General features: G+C 38.0%; 2 protein-coding genes across 2 annotated transcripts in view; both read right to left on the bottom strand.

The window, feature by feature from the left end:
* The window catches only part of LOC134302075 (E3 ubiquitin-protein ligase RNF123), a 102,771-nt gene extending 91,723 nt beyond the window's left edge, over window positions 1-11,048 (bottom strand). The window contains exons 1-20 of the mRNA XM_062987098.1: window positions 10,994-11,048; window positions 9,065-9,201; window positions 8,432-8,519; window positions 7,111-7,190; window positions 6,824-6,909; window positions 6,677-6,731; window positions 6,475-6,560; window positions 5,908-5,994; window positions 4,983-5,050; window positions 4,671-4,796; window positions 4,412-4,526; window positions 3,894-3,998; window positions 3,374-3,499; window positions 3,187-3,279; window positions 2,926-2,999; window positions 2,617-2,734; window positions 2,368-2,467; window positions 2,053-2,114; window positions 1,435-1,506; window positions 777-897 (exon numbers count right to left, since the gene is read on the bottom strand). Coding sequence (XP_062843168.1) covers window positions 777-897; window positions 1,435-1,506; window positions 2,053-2,114; window positions 2,368-2,467; window positions 2,617-2,734; window positions 2,926-2,999; window positions 3,187-3,279; window positions 3,374-3,499; window positions 3,894-3,998; window positions 4,412-4,526; window positions 4,671-4,796; window positions 4,983-5,050; window positions 5,908-5,994; window positions 6,475-6,560; window positions 6,677-6,731; window positions 6,824-6,909; window positions 7,111-7,190; window positions 8,432-8,519; window positions 9,065-9,146 — 1,744 coding nt within the window. The 5' untranslated portion in view covers window positions 9,147-9,201; window positions 10,994-11,048. The remainder of the gene's footprint in view (window positions 1-776; window positions 898-1,434; window positions 1,507-2,052; window positions 2,115-2,367; window positions 2,468-2,616; window positions 2,735-2,925; window positions 3,000-3,186; window positions 3,280-3,373; window positions 3,500-3,893; window positions 3,999-4,411; window positions 4,527-4,670; window positions 4,797-4,982; window positions 5,051-5,907; window positions 5,995-6,474; window positions 6,561-6,676; window positions 6,732-6,823; window positions 6,910-7,110; window positions 7,191-8,431; window positions 8,520-9,064; window positions 9,202-10,993) is intronic.
* A 743-nt stretch (window positions 11,049-11,791) lies between these two features.
* On the bottom strand, window positions 11,792-16,178 carry terf2ip (telomeric repeat binding factor 2, interacting protein). Its single transcript, XM_062986678.1, has 4 exons — window positions 16,119-16,178; window positions 13,705-14,670; window positions 13,410-13,534; window positions 11,792-13,068 (listed from the first exon to the last, which is right to left on the bottom strand). The coding sequence occupies exons 2-4, from the start codon at window positions 14,654-14,656 to the stop codon at window positions 12,484-12,486; spliced, it is 1,662 nt and encodes a 553-aa protein (XP_062842748.1). The 5' UTR covers window positions 14,657-14,670; window positions 16,119-16,178; the 3' UTR covers window positions 11,792-12,483.
* Between the last annotated feature and the right edge of the window lie 1,931 nt (window positions 16,179-18,109).

Raw genomic sequence — 18,109 nt, forward strand, 5'->3', positions numbered from 1 at the left:
TGAATTGCCATCTTCTCCACAGATATTTAAAAAGTTTATGCCTGGATCACATAAGTACCTTTAAAGACTTGCTTCTAAGCCACTCCAGTGTTGTTTTGGCTGTATGGAGCACCTACATAGCATGATTCTGCCACCAGCATTATCCAGGTGATGTGCAGTGCCGGTTTATTAGCAGACATAGTGCTTGCTGTTCTCTCCAAACAGATTAATTTTCATTTCATCAGACCATAGAACCTTTTACGTTGCGAGTCCTTTACATGTCAATAAGCAGGCCGTCATACGTCTTTTACTCAACAGTGGATCCAGTCTTGCAATTCCGCCATAAAGTCCAAATCTTAAAAGCCACCAAGTTGAAAGAATATGACTTATTTAATATAATCGATTCCACATGCCTGATATCAAGGGGTGTTGTTAAAAGCTTTCACTTTATAAATATTTAGAAAGCCTGAGATAAACCCATTAAACCCAAATGAACTCGAGCGAGTGCTGGGCTCCCATAGTAAGTAAGTAAAGTAGTAGCTCAGGAAGGAAATTAAGAACATACGAACGTTCTGAATAGTCGTCTGTAGTATTGACTGAATAAAGAGCCGCTTCCTCTCTGCATCTTCACTTTCCTCTCTGAATGTTTTACACAGCTAAAACAGCAGCGTAACTGAATTTGGCTCCGCAACGTAAGCATTATGGCTGAACACTAGACATGTTCAGAGACCATACATAAGACTTTAAAGAAAGCAGGAGGTGTAAAAGTGTGTGCGTGCGTTCATGTGTGTGTTCACCTTCACTGCTAATAGCACCCAGTCGTTTACGCCTCTCCTCATCCCAGTAGGTCCTGATCGCTGTAATGAGCCGGTGCATGAAGCAGACCATGTACTCCGGAGGGCACAACACTGTAGGGTTCTATCATTCAGTGATACAGAAAGTAAAGCTATGAGAAGAATGTACAACGTTCTACAAATTGATTTGTAAACCATGTAAAATTACCCAGAATTCTGCATTCCTTCTTTATAAAATCTCTTAAAATATGTGGTCTGATCTTCATTAATTTATAAAAATGGACCAAAAATATTCTACCTAAATATACTGTATATAACACACAAAATATACAGTCCGGTCTGAAAAACAAGTATGCATCACTGGGATAACAACTGGTCTAAAAGAAAGGTGCTCCAGTTAGTTAGTGGAAATTTGACTTGAGGATTGTAGATCCCACCCCACCCCCAGCAAATAATAATAAGCACACAAAGTCTAAGTCTGCTTGTCTCAAAAGAAAAAAAAATATGATCATCTAAATGAATATTATTTAATCTATTTATTTTTAGCAACTGCTTTACCATCCTGATCAGAATAAGTGAATCCAGCGGCATTCTAAAATCTGATTCTGTAGTCAGATGTAAAAAAGCGGGTTTAAAGAGTTAACTGGTGGTGTTAACTTACCCCTCGATTGCTTGCATTTTCCTGCAGAAACTTGCGAAATTTGTTGAGGAAAATGTATCGGGAGGCTTCTCCCTATAGAGCGGACAGTCAACAGAAATACTATTAATAATAAGAAGAAGAAAGTCTCTATGTTTCATATATAGATATACAAACGTGCAGTACAATGAAATTCTTTTTCTGCGTATCCAGATTTGTTTGGAAGCTTAGCGTCAGCCATTGTACAGCACCCCTAGAAGCAAGAGAATTAAGGGCCTTGCTTAAGGGCCTTGCTTAAGGGCCCAATAGTTACTGTATGGCAGAGCCAGGATTTTAACCCACAACCTTTCAATTAATATTTTAAAGCGCTACCCATTTAGCTACCACTGTATTAAAATGTATTGAACAGATGGAGTCTACTTCAAGACTAATAGCCTAAATGAATAGAATAAGACACGGATACATTTGTACAAGTAGAACTTCAAACAGAAACAGTGTGTCATGGGACAAAGAATAGAAAGAAAAGGTAATATATTAAAAGAAATGCCATTTTTAGTATGATGGACAGAAAAAACGCTCAACAACAAGTGCAGCTGGGACTGCTGACGCAAGCACCATAAAAATCTCTCTGGGTGAACGTACCGTCCCTTTGTCCTTGTTATTCAGCATCAGCCTCAGGATCTGAACCTGCATCTCCTCCACCACTACACACACACACACACCAAGTCAAGCTACAAATACATGATCTTGTAAAGTCTGTCATGACCTCACAAACAAAAATATACATCTAGAGAAACAGGAGGTGGAAGTTGTTTAAAAGGTGTGTGGGAGCGAAATTGTAAAGATATATACACACATACTTACAAATGAGGATGGTGAGGTTAAATTATTCAAATAAAACTAATAATGAATTTAAAGTTAATGGAACTGTTCTATGTGTGGTGGAGTGTTCATTACCCTCAATTCTCTTTCTGAGTCTCTGGCAGCCTCGTTCATATGCTCGACGTCTGAGTCTCTCGTCAGCACTCTCGCTTTTCAGGTCCCTCTCATCCTTACCCTGCGCACAGTCAGTATTTTTCTTAAATTTAATGAACTGTTTTACTACAAATCATATGATCCATGGTACAATTTTATTGATGAGCTCAATCTTCGAAAAACGTTCATGAATTTCAGATTTCTGAGTAGGTTCATATTCTGTGCTCTCACCTCTTTGTCAAAGTGGGCTGGCCACCAAGTGGTGGGGATGAGCTCCTCCAGGCCGGCTTCCTTCACTCGCAGAGGAGTCTTAATGTAGAAGAACACTACAGAGCGCAGCACATCGAACGTAACAATGTCAAGGAGCTTCCCAACAACTCACAAACAGACCAGTAATATGTTGCTGGCAGGTTATGTATTTGTGCTTTTGGCACAAAAAGAAAGAGGGGGTGCAACAGATTTCACAGGATGCTGGTCCATCACAGATATTTAAAAGTCTGGCAACACTAATTAAATCTGTTAATGAACTTAAAAGGATATAGGACATTGCTGAGGAGGTATTTTCTGGACTTCTCGTGACGCAGAATGGCAGTCGTCAAACGCAGGTAGTGAATCTAAAAAAAGGGCAAAACAGAAAGAAAATCAGCTGCACTTCTGATCAACGAGCCTGGAGTGATATCAAGACATTTGAAATACTTAAATACTTGGTTGTGTACTTGAATTTAGATTCAGATGGTATAAATATATCCACAGCTGTAAATTCTGGTGTAACGGTAACCACACGATTATTAAACCTTTTACCTGGAAACCTAGGTCAGGAATGATGGGTGAAAAGCGGTATGCTCTCAGCAAGGACATCATTAACTGCTTCAGGCACTCGTTCACCTCAAAGTCCTGCAATAAAACGCACAACAGAAAAGTAAGCAGCCCTGTGCAGGATAAAGTGGTAGATGAAACTGAAAGATGAAATAAAAGTCCCTTTTCTCACCTCCATGAGGAGCCAGAAGAGCTCGAGAAGCTGCTGGATCAGCGGATGCTCATCCACCGAGCCTCCTCCCTCCAGAATACCCAACAGGAAGCTCATTAGGACATCTTCCACCAGGTAGACTTTACACTGGACACACATTACACATTCTGTTTAAGCACACAAGCCTGATTTGTATTTCAAATAATAATAGACAGCAGTATGTTTCAGCAAACTAGAGTGCTGTTTGGTTAACGCTTATAAACAAAAAAAAAACAATAAATTAGATGGATAAATATTACTGTACCTGATTGTTGTATGGACTCCAGGTTAGATTTTATTTACTGCAAATAAAGTTACTTTCACAATATTCTATACCAAATACCAAAAATCTAAATATTGTAAATATCAGCTCTCATTTACTCTTTCACTTTCCAATGATTTATATTTATGATTGTATTAGTTCGATTTAAGCTTCAATAATTTTGATATAACAATATCTAACCCAGTTTTTTTGGTATTGTATTAAAATTTACAATCTAACCATCAAAGGAGCAAAGTAATTGAAGATATGTGCCAGGGTGACCAGGACAGTGGGTTCTCCTTGAAGCTGCCAAGATGAAGCATCCCTCTCGACGAGTTTCTCCTCCTTGCACAGAGAAATAAACATATTGCATTGAATAAACTCCATAAAAAGTTAACAGTAATGTTTTGTTCACTACCTAGCAAAGGATTTCTTGTGGTTTCAGACCGACATTTCTGATTGCGTATAACATATTTATAACACAGTATATTAAAATGCTTTGAAAAGTTCTTATTTACATAAGTTTATTTACCCTGCCAATATTTTGACCTACTTGCATGTATATTTGAGTAACAAACTGTATTTGGCTACAAAACAGCATGTTTTTTTTTTTTTACTTTGTCAGTAGACAGATTAAATATTACAACAAAATACAACTAAATTTAAGGTCAAAAGCAAAGTGAATTTAATAGTTTTTGCACTTTGAACAGGAAAAAAACCATGAACCTTTCTTTCTGTTATTCTTTCGCTTTACTTACCTGTGTGTCTATGCTGGTGACCATGACGGTCTTAATGTATCCCAGAAGCCTGTTTGCTTTGATGAGGTCTGCAGTTGGTGGATCCTGAAGAGGACGGTATCCCTCCACAGGGTATGTGAAGCAACCGAGAGTTAAGAAAACTTCTCTTTAGGTAAACACAATGTATAAAAAAATATGTAGTGACTTTTCTGGGAGAGGTGTTTATCCACACTATTACTTTAGCAATGAACAGGGAATGTAAAGGAAGAGTAAAGGATATCGGAGAGGACGGCTGCCGAAGTTAAAGGCCACAGACTCTTTAAATGAAAGACTGATAGCGGGGAAGTAAGCGATGCCTGGGCCCATTTTGATATCACTGAAAGCCGTACCCAATGACTGTCCATTCCTGAGAGTAAAAAAGGTCACAGTAATGTTACAAATGTGCACAAATTAAATTATAAAAATGTCAATCAATATGTGACTGATTACATTTTAACCAAATGCAATTTTGAAATAAGGATTTACGAGAATTTGTGATAATATAATCCAACACATCATAATTATTGGTGATTTAATTCTTAATTCTACTTACAAACAAAAGGTAATTGTTCCTTCATCGAGATCTATCATACAGCTCACAATGTCTCCTGCAGCCCAGGACTAAAGGAAAAACAAATAAATCAGCCACAATATACAACTCCAAAACAAATGATATGTATACTTTTCCAGCTTTCCAAAACTGAAGTCTGCCAAGCTCTTTAACACCCTTGTGTTCTGTTAACTGTGACTTTACTGCCTTGTTCTTTGAGGTATCAGAGACCCCAGTTTTGTGTGGGTAAAATAAAACTATATTGAGTTCAAAATTAACCAAATTAACCAGAAACAGAGAGATGTGGAAGTTTTTGTAAATTGTTGTGTGTGTGTGTGTGTGTATGTAATAAAGTCAGCTGTACCCTTAACATGACAACATGTAGAGGGTCTTTTTTCTTGCTTTGTGCACAGTGTTCTCAAGTGCTGCCAGGATATCTTATAAAGCATCTGCTAATCTCAGCTGTGCTGTCGACCAGCCAGGAGCTTACACAGACATGACTGGCTGTGTTTGTTGGCCTCATTACTGCTGCAATTGCGGCCTCTGCTGGCTGATCTAAGGTGTCTGCACAGAGTTGGTGAAGAATCAAATTTAACTATTCTTACATATCTTACTCTGTAACCCCTTATCACAGACTGATGGTGTAGTGACACCTTCAGAGATGATTGAAGGTATAATGTATGACGTCTCAACAGCGTCTGGTGGTGATGAAGTAGTGTTCACGTCCTTGTGTTATCTTATAACAATGGTAAGTGATTAAGTGATGTAAACTGCACTGTACAATGTCAGGGTACTTTAGCTACATTTAGCTCCATTAGTCCAGTATAAAAATGCAAAATGGAAACAGTCATTGGAGTTTTTTTTACATTTGCAATATGATAATAATGTCTAAAAAAAAACATATGGAGTCAAATCCAGTGTGTCTCACCTTTCCATAGTTGGTGGTTGTTACGTTCCATTTTCGGACTCTATTACCATCATACGCATACGAGTCAGGCGTGTCTCCAACTCCCTCCTAAAGACACAATTTAATAGTAAAATTAACTGTGAGCAAAAACTTGGATGCTTTACTAGATTTAAATCAATAAAGTAATCACATACAATCCCACCCTCATTTCATTTTATATATTTCATACATTTGAAGCTTTTTTTTGGTCAGGGTTGCGGCGGGTACGGTTCCAGCTGGAAACACTGGTGCACAGGAATAGTCCAACACAGGGCTTAAGGTTTTTTTTTTCAGATTGCTCTTACCAAATTTAAGTTAGCAGGCCAAACACTGTACTTTTACTTCAGGCTCTGGTTTCTTTAAATATACTGTATGTTAGAATAATATGAGGGGTGTTATTTAATTATTTTTATACTATGTACAATGCTTTACATTATTTGCATATGAAAGACAAAAATCAGCATTTTCACTGCACTTTATCCCCTCTATACCTTCAGACCTCAGATTTATAGATGCTACTGTCCTTTCTATTTAAATCTGTCCACAGACCTCCTGGTTGAATCTGCAGTTCAGTGTGCACCAGCCTATCTGCATCAGACCTTGAGACGAGATGAGCACCTCGTACACCCATTTCCCTGAAAGTGATGAAAATGATTTAAAAACATGTCTAATTTTATTACACACCTTTATAAGTGTACGTTAACATGTGCCATCAACTGTACATTTAGAATGAGTGTAAAGTTCAGATTACCTTTAAATACACAGGTTGTAGCCCTTATTGAGCTAAAATTGCTATGCCCGATAACCTAGAGTTCAAAAACACAGAAAAACATTTGAATGTATAAAATCATTCACATCTTAAGTTATTATTACATTATTTTTAAATGACAACTCTTACCCCTAAGAGATCATCATCTACGAATAAGAGACCTTCAAATCCACTGGTATGATCTAGGACGACCGGAGAGGGTCCAAGACGCCCCTCTGCGTGATCCGTACATAAAGACATGACCAAAAAGAGTGTGAATAAATATAATTACTTCAAGTATCAATACTAAGCGTGAATACATTGTTATGACATTGTTATAGATTATCAATAAGATTAATCTTCATCATTATTTAGGTTCAATGTAGAAATCCTTTCCATGTTCATACTGTGTGTTAAGACTCGCATATCATTCTGACCTGTACTGTCCTCAGTAGGTTCATCTACAGACAGCAGTTTCTCCAGATGAGCTCCAAGATCCTGGAACGTCAAGGGTTTTCTGTAAATGAAAAAGTCATTAGTCAGTCACTTTTAAGAGTCATCAAAAAGTTCTTGACATAAATCTGGCTGGACCTCAGACCCCTCTACTTGGCAGAATTGTCCACAGCTTTTTTGGCACAGACTTTTCACTACAGTCCACTTCTTTAACTAAGGTATTGGAAAGGCCATCCGATCAGCTTAACTCATTTTTCTCTCATCTAGAAGGCATTTCTTTTATCCATGCAGTAAATTACAAAAGTTTGTCTACCTTTAACGTACTGGTTTTAAACACCGGGCTTATTTTTTCCATCCAGCTTGTAAAAAAACTGTGACTTACAGAGAAATACAGATACGTCTTTGTACAAATGATTATGTGAGCAGAAGCTGCTTAGAAATGGCTCCAAAAGACATTACTGACTGAAATTATGTGACCTACTGTTTTCTACAATGGTCAATAATGGTCAATCTAACACTTTACAGGGCATAACCCAAAAATACTGCTGGTAATAAAAGATCACTGAAAGATTTAATGAAACTATGAATGGAAAGCAAACACTTTTACCAGTCACAACACTTAAAATAAAATTAGTAATAGTAGTGTTAGATGGCACTTTCTATCCCTGTCTATGTGCAGAAAGATTTTCTGTCCCTCCAGTACAGTTCCAAAGACTTTAAGAACCAGTGCCAAGGGGGATTAAGGTTGTTTTGCTTGCTTGTAGTGACGCAGCAGCAAAGCTAAACACATTATCTCTTTTTCTAACCGCATCTTGAACATTACTTCAATTTGTGATTCACACCATCTGCAAACCTGCAGTATATAATCAGCCTGAGTGGACTCACAAGTATGGATTCAGCCATTTTTATTATTCAGTCATTTTCATCACCACCTCTATTTCTGAGGATCAGCTTTCTCCACACTCCCATCATGCTCTATCTATAGAGCTGCAACAGTAACCTGAGCCTCACAGTGGACCCAGAAGCCAAGAGACCCCCCCCCCCCATAATAAGCTTATATCTATTAAACTATCTGTTATGTACCCCAAGTAGGAAGTGTGAATTCATATGCTATATATATTTAGTCAAACGTTTATAGACACACATAGTGGTGAGCATGTTGGAGGTAAGTGGACAGAGTAGTTACCCTAAATAAGAACTTATAAAAGAAGCAAAAATTTTTGTGCTCCCATTAATTTAAAATGTATGTAATTTTTTACTCTTGACATAATGAAGAAACATAAATTGGAACCATTAAAAGCTAACCTGTAGGTTGCTGTTGCTGGTCCTTGCTTACTAGATGCAGGAAATACATGGTGAAGGTAGTCACTGAGTAACTTCTCGTTCACAATACCTACAATTTGTTTAAAAAACACAAATAAATGGAATAGATTAAGAAACAAAATGTACAAATTTTATATTGTCCGCAAACACAGTCAACCTCACAATTCATTCAACTTGTATCCACTTATTTTGGTCCGAGGTCAGTTTTCACATGATAAGCATTTTGTGCTTCATTTACTTGAGACTGGGTGCATATTAGACATTTTTAGATGTTTTTAAGGTGATTTTAGGTGTTTAAGGTTTAGGTGTTTTAGCCACACCCAATAACATGTATCAGTCAGTTCTAAACGGCACAAATTACCACAGACACACTTACAGTATGTCAGGAAAACTTCCCATTTAAATAACTGACTTTTTACTGTGATAATGTTTTAAATGATTCATCTTAGTACGTTTTTACCTAGGAATGTATCTGCTTTTGTTCACACATAAGACAACCTTGTGTAGTATTTTATATAAGCATACATCAGTGTTAAAAGCATGATGATAAGTGTGTCGATATATAGTATCTTGCAGTTACAGTAGTCAAATAGAATCTTTTTTCCAGATGCTTACCTGGGACTTTGGGTTTATCTGTATCTGATGCCAGGCGATAATTCCGTCGGGTCAAGGCTGTACCACCCCCCTTTGAAGTCATACTGCTATGTAAAAATGGGCCACAATCCTAAAAAACATAGACACACTCTACAAAACTGAACACACATACAGAGAAAGAAAGAGAGAAAGAGAGAGAGAAAGAGAGAGTCAACTTGGACTTAAAAAACAATTACAAGGGTAGACGGCCTTATATATAAATAATGTTGACATAAATTTACATGGCAAGTGCTTTAAGTTTGTCAGGTGCACATTCATGCAGTGTTTTACCTCATCACAAGGGAGCTCTATTGGACTCAGATTTGGAAACTGGGAATGCCATTTAAATACATTTAACTTATTGCTGTGTAAACAGAACCAGAGACTGCCTGTGCTTACCTGTGCTTTGTAACATAACACATTATCATGCTGAAAGTAGTAATTATGATAACTAAGCAGGGGCGGATCTAGAAAAATATTTATGGGGTGGCGAGAGGGGGGCAGGAATTTTTGAGGGGTGGCAACATATGGCAGACGTATTTATACTGAATTTAATCACAGTTATAACAGTTTGATGAGAAATAGTATGTACACACTACAAAAGGGCACGGGCTGCCATTTACAAACTCATACAGACAAACTTAATCTCATGCAATCAATGTCTTGCATTTAAGGTTTCATGTGAAACAGTTCATATTAGGAATAAGTGACCATACAATGTAATCTCATTAATAGGAGATAAAAGCATGGTAACACTACTGTAGGTGGGGCATTATCATTATCAAAGGAAAGGCATTAAGGTAAGACACAGGTGATGAGTGGCAGATGTATGAGAGGGAAAGCAAACAGTTTTTGACTGTGTCAGAGTGGCAGCGTTGCAAATTGGCCATAACTTTTCTTTTAATTTGTTGCTGCCAACTGGGGTGGCAGCAGGGGTGGCAAGGCTTTCTTTTAGGGTGCATTTGCCACCCTATGCCACCCCGGTAGATCCGCCCATGTAACTAAGTAAGGTACATCGTGGCCATTATGAAATACATATGGACAGTACCAGTGCCCAAGCTGTGCCCAAGCTGTGCCATTCAAATGAGGCTTAATATCCCATACAGGTCTCAGTATTTCTACAGTTTATATTTATCTATAATTAAATAGTGTAAAATTGTATTGTATGTTGTGAAAAAGCGTTTTGAAGAATAAAGTGGAGACAGTTTGCTGTGATATTTATTTTAATGACCTCGATTTAAGTATTACTATTATAAAACTGGATCATTCTTGACAGTTCAACTGAACACTACGACCTTATCCTGTTTATTTTCGATGAGTCCTTATAAACTGAATGTTTAAAAAAAACTGCATTTAATAAATGAACTGTATCTCGCTCGTATTGACGGTTTACGTTGTTGCCAAATGAATTTGAAATGCCACAACCCTGTATTTATTCTACCCGCATTCATACAAGCCCCGCCTTCTTACGAGGTGATTGGTTACTATTTTGCACTTTCAGCACCACAATTGGTTAGTTTCGCTGTCTTATCTGGCTCCCGTGAGCGATAAGCCAATAACAGCACGCGAAACGAAAACGGATAGGAAAACAAACATCGCCCGAAAGACAGTAGAGCTTAAGTAATCCGAATCACCCAGCTCCAGTTAGCTCAGCAACAGCTGTCAGAACCCCATTAATGTACAAAATCAGATAATTTAATACATTAGCAGATGTACTCACACCATTACTACAGATCTGTTTAATTAAGCATTTCAGTGCAGGTTCATACTCTGACAGTGACAGGTACTAAAACACAAGAGCAACCAAAACCAGAACAAAACACCTGAACAACCTAGCATAAATAATCGCTCTATTTCAGTGTAAATCAGCTGTGTGTTAGGTTATTTAATCAGAAGTGAATCATAACATACCGATTCTGGAACAGCACTCCCTCTTTCAATTTTGGCATGTGGAACTGCTACCTCTGCTGGATGAACGAGTTTCAACTACGGAACGTTTCCAGGTCCATTTACGCGATGACATTTAGAAACGCGAATTTTCCAAAACAATGAAAACAAAACGCAGTAAAATGTGATTAAATGTTAGTCTGACAAATCCGAACAGGGTATTCATTGGTAAAGTATATACGGGATATAGCAAACTGCCCAGTGAGTACTTCATACTGCCCTACCCCTATATACTACCCCAGTATATAGTGTACACTGACCTAATATTTGGTACTACAGTATGCATTAGTGTACCTTAGTAGACTTTACACTGTCATAGTATTTATTATTTATTTATTAGGATTTTAACGTCATCTGTCAGACAGAAGCGGTAGTTACTCGTTACACAAGACTCATCAGTGCACAAGTTTAATATCAAACACAGTCATGGACAATTTTGTATCTCCAGTTCACCTCACTTGCATGTATTTGGACTGTGGGAGGAAAGCGGAGCACCCGGAGGAAACCCTCACAGACACGGGGAGAACATGCAAACTCCACACAGAAAGGACCCGGACCGCTCCACCTGGTGATCGAACCCAGGACCTTCTTGCTGTGAGGCGACAGTGCTACCCACTGAGCCACCGTGCTGCCCACTTAGAATTTAATACCCCAGTATATACTACATACTGTATAATCAATATCTTGTGCTGTCTTGAAAGCTGTGTTTGTTAGTAAAGTTTCCAGTATCAAGAGAAGAAAGGTACAAAGTAGCAAGTAACCTTTAAAATTGTAAAATATTTGTTTATTTTGCTTTAATAACAGACGGTGTTTGGTGTACAATTTATTGACAACACTAACAAAGTAAAAATTATCTAAAAATCATGTGACATTTATGCTTCTACTGCATCTATAGCACAAGTGTCATTACCAGAGCCAATAGTTTCAACACTGTTACGACCTGGGCTAGGGCAAACACGCCGTAACCTAAGAAGAAGACGAAAGATTTCAATGTACTGAGAAATTAACCGATAGCCTGTTGACTCGAAAGTCACTTTCAATGGAAGTCTGAGGATGGTTGATGAATTGCGTCATTAAAAAACATGGATATAAAAGCAAGTTTAAATGACAACCAGTATATCTCAGATATGAGAAAATGTGGGCGACAGTGTGGTGCCGCAATCCTGACAGGAATAAAGCAGTTAATAAAACAATGAATGAATGATCTTTGCAATACTACAATCATTTTAAAGCTCAATTTACAAATACACTAAATGTCCAAAGTCTGTGGATATTTAAAGCAACAGGCAGCAAAATAAAGTCAGTCCATTTCTGCTGCTATGATTAGTATAAGTTTAGTTTAGTTTGTCTGCAGTACAAATACACTAGAGATGTGATAGACAGAGATGCCGTCAAGCTAAAATAGTTAATTAATACAGTGATATAAAATATTCAATTTTTTCTGAATTTTGTTTTCATTCTACTGTCAAAAAAGCAATTCTGTTCGAAACTCTTTCAGCTCCGTACTTCTCATTAAGCATCTCACGGCCAGAAAGATCAGCTGAAAGAAGGATCTCATCGTCATTTTTTGTCCATAATGGTCCGTGTACTTCAGGATCACGTCCTTCAACCAAATACGTCATTGCCAGTGTTACATCACCGCTGGCTTTTAAAAGCGCCTTCATCACCTCGACCAGGTCTTTCTCAGACTCCTGCATTAAGCTAACCACACGTTGCTTTGCTTCCAGCAAGTCCTGGGAGACACGTTCCTCCTCAGAAGGCTGGCTGAGGTCCTCCTGAGATTCTTGCTGAAACAGAAACATGTGAGCGTTAGAGGTGATGGGTGCAACCACGCCGTTGGGACCAGGGGCAGAATCCTTAAGCTCCGGAGTGCAAAGGTTCTGGGCTTCTGGCGGATGCTGTACTGCGTCGCTGGGGTGGTCAGTAATCGCTGCTTGTTCTCTGATCGCTCTTTCACGTGCCGCCATAATCTGAGCTTCATCTGTTTCTGAGCCGGTGGATGATGGCTGACTCTGTGGTTGGTCTTCCTGACTATCAAGCTGTGTAAAAAACAAATCACATTTAATACCACGCAGTTACACAAGGGTGGATTTCAAAGATAAAGCATAGTGGTATCTTTACCAAGGTGCCAATAATTCTGAATAAAAGACAATGAAAAAAGTGGGTAATAAGATCTTACACAGAAAAGCAACCTGGCAGTGGTGGTGTTTGAACCAGCAACCATCTGCTTACTAGTCCAGTACCTTAACCTTTAAGCTACAACTGCTAAGCAAGAAAAGTCTCAGGTTTTGTCATGGACAAATAATGGTTAGACTTGATCAGATTTTCAGTGTGAATTTGAGCTAACGAGATTTGACATAAGAAGAATAGTGATGCTTACAGTTTGCGAGTCTTCAAATTCTCTTGCGGCTCTCTCGAGTATGCCAAGCTTTCTCCCAGAGGATCTAGAGGTCTTTTGTTTTTTTCGGCCCTTCTCACTTGAGGCTGTTGAGTTTTTTGTAGATTCTATGATAAAAATAATTAATAACAATTATTAAATACACATACATGTGGTACACAGGAGTACAAAACAAATCTAATATTGAATAAGACTTTTTTCAGCTACATTCTTATTTAAATAATCTATATATACTGTATTTTAAGAAATTTAAACTTGAGAGGGATTAACATGTTACCATGAGATGTTTCCACCCCAGATGTGTCGTTTTCCATTCTAGCTTTTTTAGTAGGAACCTCATGCTGCTGATTGTCTTGCTGGCATTGCTGTTGCTCTCCCTCCTGCACTGACTCTTGATTTTGGTCACCAGCAGGTTCATTATGTACCTCATTATTGACTGTATGTGCCTGGTTCGTCTCTGAATCAGGGCGTTCAGTAGAGCTGCATTTTTCAGGTGATGATTCAGGGTCTGGTTGGTCTGCTGGTCTGCTCTCAGGGCTGATCTGTGTGCTGTCAGAATCTGAAAATAAAATTACCTGTGCTTTTCTCTTGGGTGTTTGTTTTGGTGTACTGGGCTTTGATGAAGGACGTGAAGTATTGTTGTCAGATAAAAAACTCTTCATCGGGGAGCTCGCTTTCTTGTCCGTTTTAGGGCTTTTGCTGGGAAGCTTATGTTGCAGATGCTTTAGGAAGCGATCCTTCATGGACTGCCAGCTGTGACTGGTGATGCCCTGGCGCTCCATTTCCTGCCAGACTCGGTTGCCCTTTGCATCATGTTGATGCTTGGCTATGAAATTTAAAATGGCAGAGTCATCCTCGAGTGAGTAACCCATGCGGCCCGCGCCCTTTTGTTTCCGCGAGGCCGTCCTGGTCTGTACAGGCTGCAGATTGCTGAACCTGTAGCCCTCGATGTCCAGCTGCTTGTTTTGTATGACACAGTCACGGATGTACTGAGTGGAAATGTAGAACTGACTGGCACCTTCTGCAGCAGCACTAATCTCACCAGGATCTGCCAACAAAATGGCATTGGGTTCCTGGGTCCGGCAGAGGATGCCTCCACCGTTAGTTATTAAAGGTTGGAGCTGGACTTTGGTGGGACCCGGCCTCACAAAGAAGCGCATTGGTTCACCTTTAACATTTAAGAATAAAACTGGTGATGTGTCTGATGTTTCCTTTTTAATACTCGACATTCTTTTATTTAGACCTAGAAAAAAGATTAGTTTTTATTAGTTTTGATTAATATTTTTGCAGGTTCCAGTTCTGTTATATTCATTGAATCTAAATCAAAATATATGTAAATTTACACAGAGTTAAAGTCAAACGTTTACATAGACTTGTGAAGGACACACGTGTCATGCTAGTCCTGGGATTTCAATCATTTCTGCATTTGTTATTCTTTTGTGACTCGATGGGAACAAACACTATGTGGCCAAAAGTATGTGGACATCCCTTTCAAAAGCATTGGGCAATAATATACAACCTTCTGTACCATCCTCCACTCTAAATCTTTATGTAACACTTGTGAAGTGTGTCTTAGTGTCCATTTAGTCAAGAGCATTTAGAAAACTCCCAACTAAAATTCTAATTCATCCCAACATTGTTCAGTATGTGGATCAGGACTCTTGCACACCACTGAAGTTCCTTCATACCAAACTCCTCAAACTATGTTTTTTTTAGGTCTTGCTTTGTGCACAAGGAGCTTTGTTCCCCAAACAGTTGCTACAAAGCTGGAATCATAAAATTACTTTTATATAAATGCATTTATACTCTGGGCGGCAGTGGTGTCCACATACTTCAGGCACTATAGCATAGATTCATTTGATGGTGTAGAAGGTTTTCTCATGTCATTGAATTTTGTTGCATGGCCTTCTAACTCCCTGTTAGATATTGTGATTGAATACACCTGGTGATTTCTCTGTGCCCATACAACCAGGGCTAGTTTTACTGCACCTGTTGCAAAGTACATGAAACAGTGGTCACAACACCCTAAAAGTTTAATCACCTTTTAAGAAAGATGCAGGACGGTTCTTTGGTAGGTGCCACAGAAACAGGGGTCCTAAGGATCTAGGTTTTAACATTCTGTAAAGTTTGTTACATTTGTAAAAAAGTAAATGATGTTAAAAATTCCATCAGCTTATTTTTTTTAGAGCTTAATAAATTCTCCGAATCTTCCACCTTAGCTTGTAGTAACACTCAACTACTGTGATACAAGTAAAAATAAACACTTCAGTCATATAAAGCCTGTCTGACTGTGGACATGTTCCAGCAGCTTCTATCTGTTTTCTGCCAGACCTGGTTTTTAGTGGCTCTTGAATTTCACATCTGACCACTCACACACACATTCTCTCCCAGCATAAGGTGATAGTTTGGGTTTTATTTCTGACCTTAGCAAGAGACTACTGTTCCATGTACTTCGTAATAGATGCAGCTCTATTATAGATGCAGCTCTATTTATATCTACGTAAACAATAATAAGACCAGACTAAGATTAGGAACTAGAAACTTAGCAACGCTGCAGATAACAAATAAAATAAATCCGATAACACCGTAGTTATTAATACTAAATTTAATACTAACATTAAACGGAATCATGATTTAATAAAATTAAGATAAATAATAAATAATAGTGTTGACTGTTTCCATGTAAAATACCTTTGTTTTGATTCAAAGCGTAAACTTTGCGCTGATGTGTGAAGCAACTGTGTCATCCGTCTGGCTCATTTTCACAATAAAAGTTCTCTGAAAAGAATTATTTGGTAACTTAAATTTCATTTTATATAATTATTTATTTTGTTAATTACTTATTTATACATTCCTTTAAAATTAAATTAATAATTGATTGAGTTTTGTATACATTTGAGTAGAATGAAATCAATTAATCGTTGAGCTGCAATGACATATTTCAGCCACAAGATGGAGACAAAACGTATCTTAAGGAGATAAGGCGCCAACTCAAAAGTCGTGTACGTTCTACTGTACAGTATATTAACCTCGTTATTCTGGTTAGGGTCGCGGTGTGGGTCTGCCAGTACAGCAGTGGAATTGGATCCTCTGGATTCTGCAGTACAAGTCTGCTGTGAAATTTTAATTCCACAATTACAAATTAATTTGTTAATATAATGCATAAAAAATGATTAAACATTATTATTTTTTATATTTCATGAGTTCTTTCAACCTCACATGTACATATACAGCTACCAATCTGATGCACAGTTTGCACAATGGTAGTGGTCCAAACTATTAAGGAACAATTTTTTCAAAGATTTGAGGCATTTGAGGACAAAATAGATATAAATGTAACAACTTATTTACACACGTGTTCTTGGCTTGTTTTTCATATAATAGTCCTGGTGTAATAACTCAAATGTACTGTACTATTTAGTTTTACTTTAAAGTTACTGTTATATTATTCTGAATCTGATATTAACAACTTTATGCATCACCAATGAGGTCACTAGTTTCAGACTTAAATACCTATTTCATAGTCTGCCTGCGTTCTGGAACCCCAGCAGACCAGTGAGTCTATTAATCAATGTGATTGAAAGTCTTATTCCAAATATTCATGCTAGGATGTTGATTACAAGCCCACAATAACATCAGTTTCTCAACCCTACCTGTCTCACTGAATACGTTTTTATATGAGAGCCAATTCCCACAGCTGGACCAGCCATCATGTCTGGACTCCCTAGTCCAAGACTTTCAGCTACCACAGCACACAAAGTTGAGTATTATATGGGCATGTTGATGTTGGCTGGCTGCTTGTTGAGCCGGTGTGAGGTTTACCAGCAATAGCACAGTGTCACTGAGGCCATACGGGTAGTTTTTGGCAGTAAAGTGTGAGCCATTTACAGTAGTGGTAAGTAAAATATTTATGGTAAAAATGAATGGAACTGACCAACGTGGCCTTGTATTGACTGTTTAATACATTTGCTGGTATAGAATGTTCTACAATGTGTCATGTGTACAAACCTTGTGTCATGGCATCCTAATGTTAGTAATGATAATTAAGTACAGCTGCTGACTTTTCTGTGCCATTATAAATAGGGCTAGTTTGACTGCGCCCATTCGACAAGCATTGCAATAAGAAGTCTTGAAAGCTCTGTGCAGATTTAACATAGTTTTTAAAGTCAGAAACAGTAGTTTAACAATCTATATACAACTTCATGTCTTATTATCATCCGTTTAAACAAGTACCTGTAAGACCCAAGTACATTAAAATATAGTTTTTGCCAAGGCACTACTGGAACTAATGTCCCAGCCAATATCAGCAACTTAAAAACCATCTGAAAGAGAGTTTAAATAAAGAAAAAGACAAAAAGACAAGAAGTGCATCTGGATGACAAAGGGTATGACTTTTTATACCAAACAACACTGTATCTACTTGCATGCATGGTAGTATTATGCTCTGGGACAGTTTGCACATTGTGCTCAGTGGTCTTGCAATATGCATACTTGTACTGAAATGTAGCTTCAACCCTGGATTTCCTCCATTTGTAGATTTTGTTAATGATAAACACCAGGTCCTAATATAGTAAATGTGTTTTGTATTCTTTTCCAGATTCTACAGTTGTTTAGTCTGGCTGCACCTTTTAATAAAACCAAATAAAATTCGAGCAATTAAAGGTTCATACTTTCAGACTTTT

The sequence above is a fragment of the Trichomycterus rosablanca genome, chromosome 24, assembly GCF_030014385.1.
Source record: "Trichomycterus rosablanca isolate fTriRos1 chromosome 24, fTriRos1.hap1, whole genome shotgun sequence".
In the NCBI taxonomy this organism is placed as follows: Eukaryota; Metazoa; Chordata; class Actinopteri; order Siluriformes; family Trichomycteridae; genus Trichomycterus; species Trichomycterus rosablanca.

Coding starts and splice junctions, on each gene's coding strand:
- terf2ip (XM_062986678.1), bottom strand. CDS start 14,656: ATGTCGAGTATTAAAAAGGAAACATCAGACACATCACCAGTTTTATTC. Junction 13,535..13,704: donor TGGGGTGGAAACATCTCATG/GTAACATGTTAA, acceptor TTTTTATCATAG/AATCTACAAAAAACTCAACA. Junction 13,069..13,409: donor AATTTGAAGACTCGCAAACT/GTAAGCATCACT, acceptor TTTTTTACACAG/CTTGATAGTCAGGAAGACCA.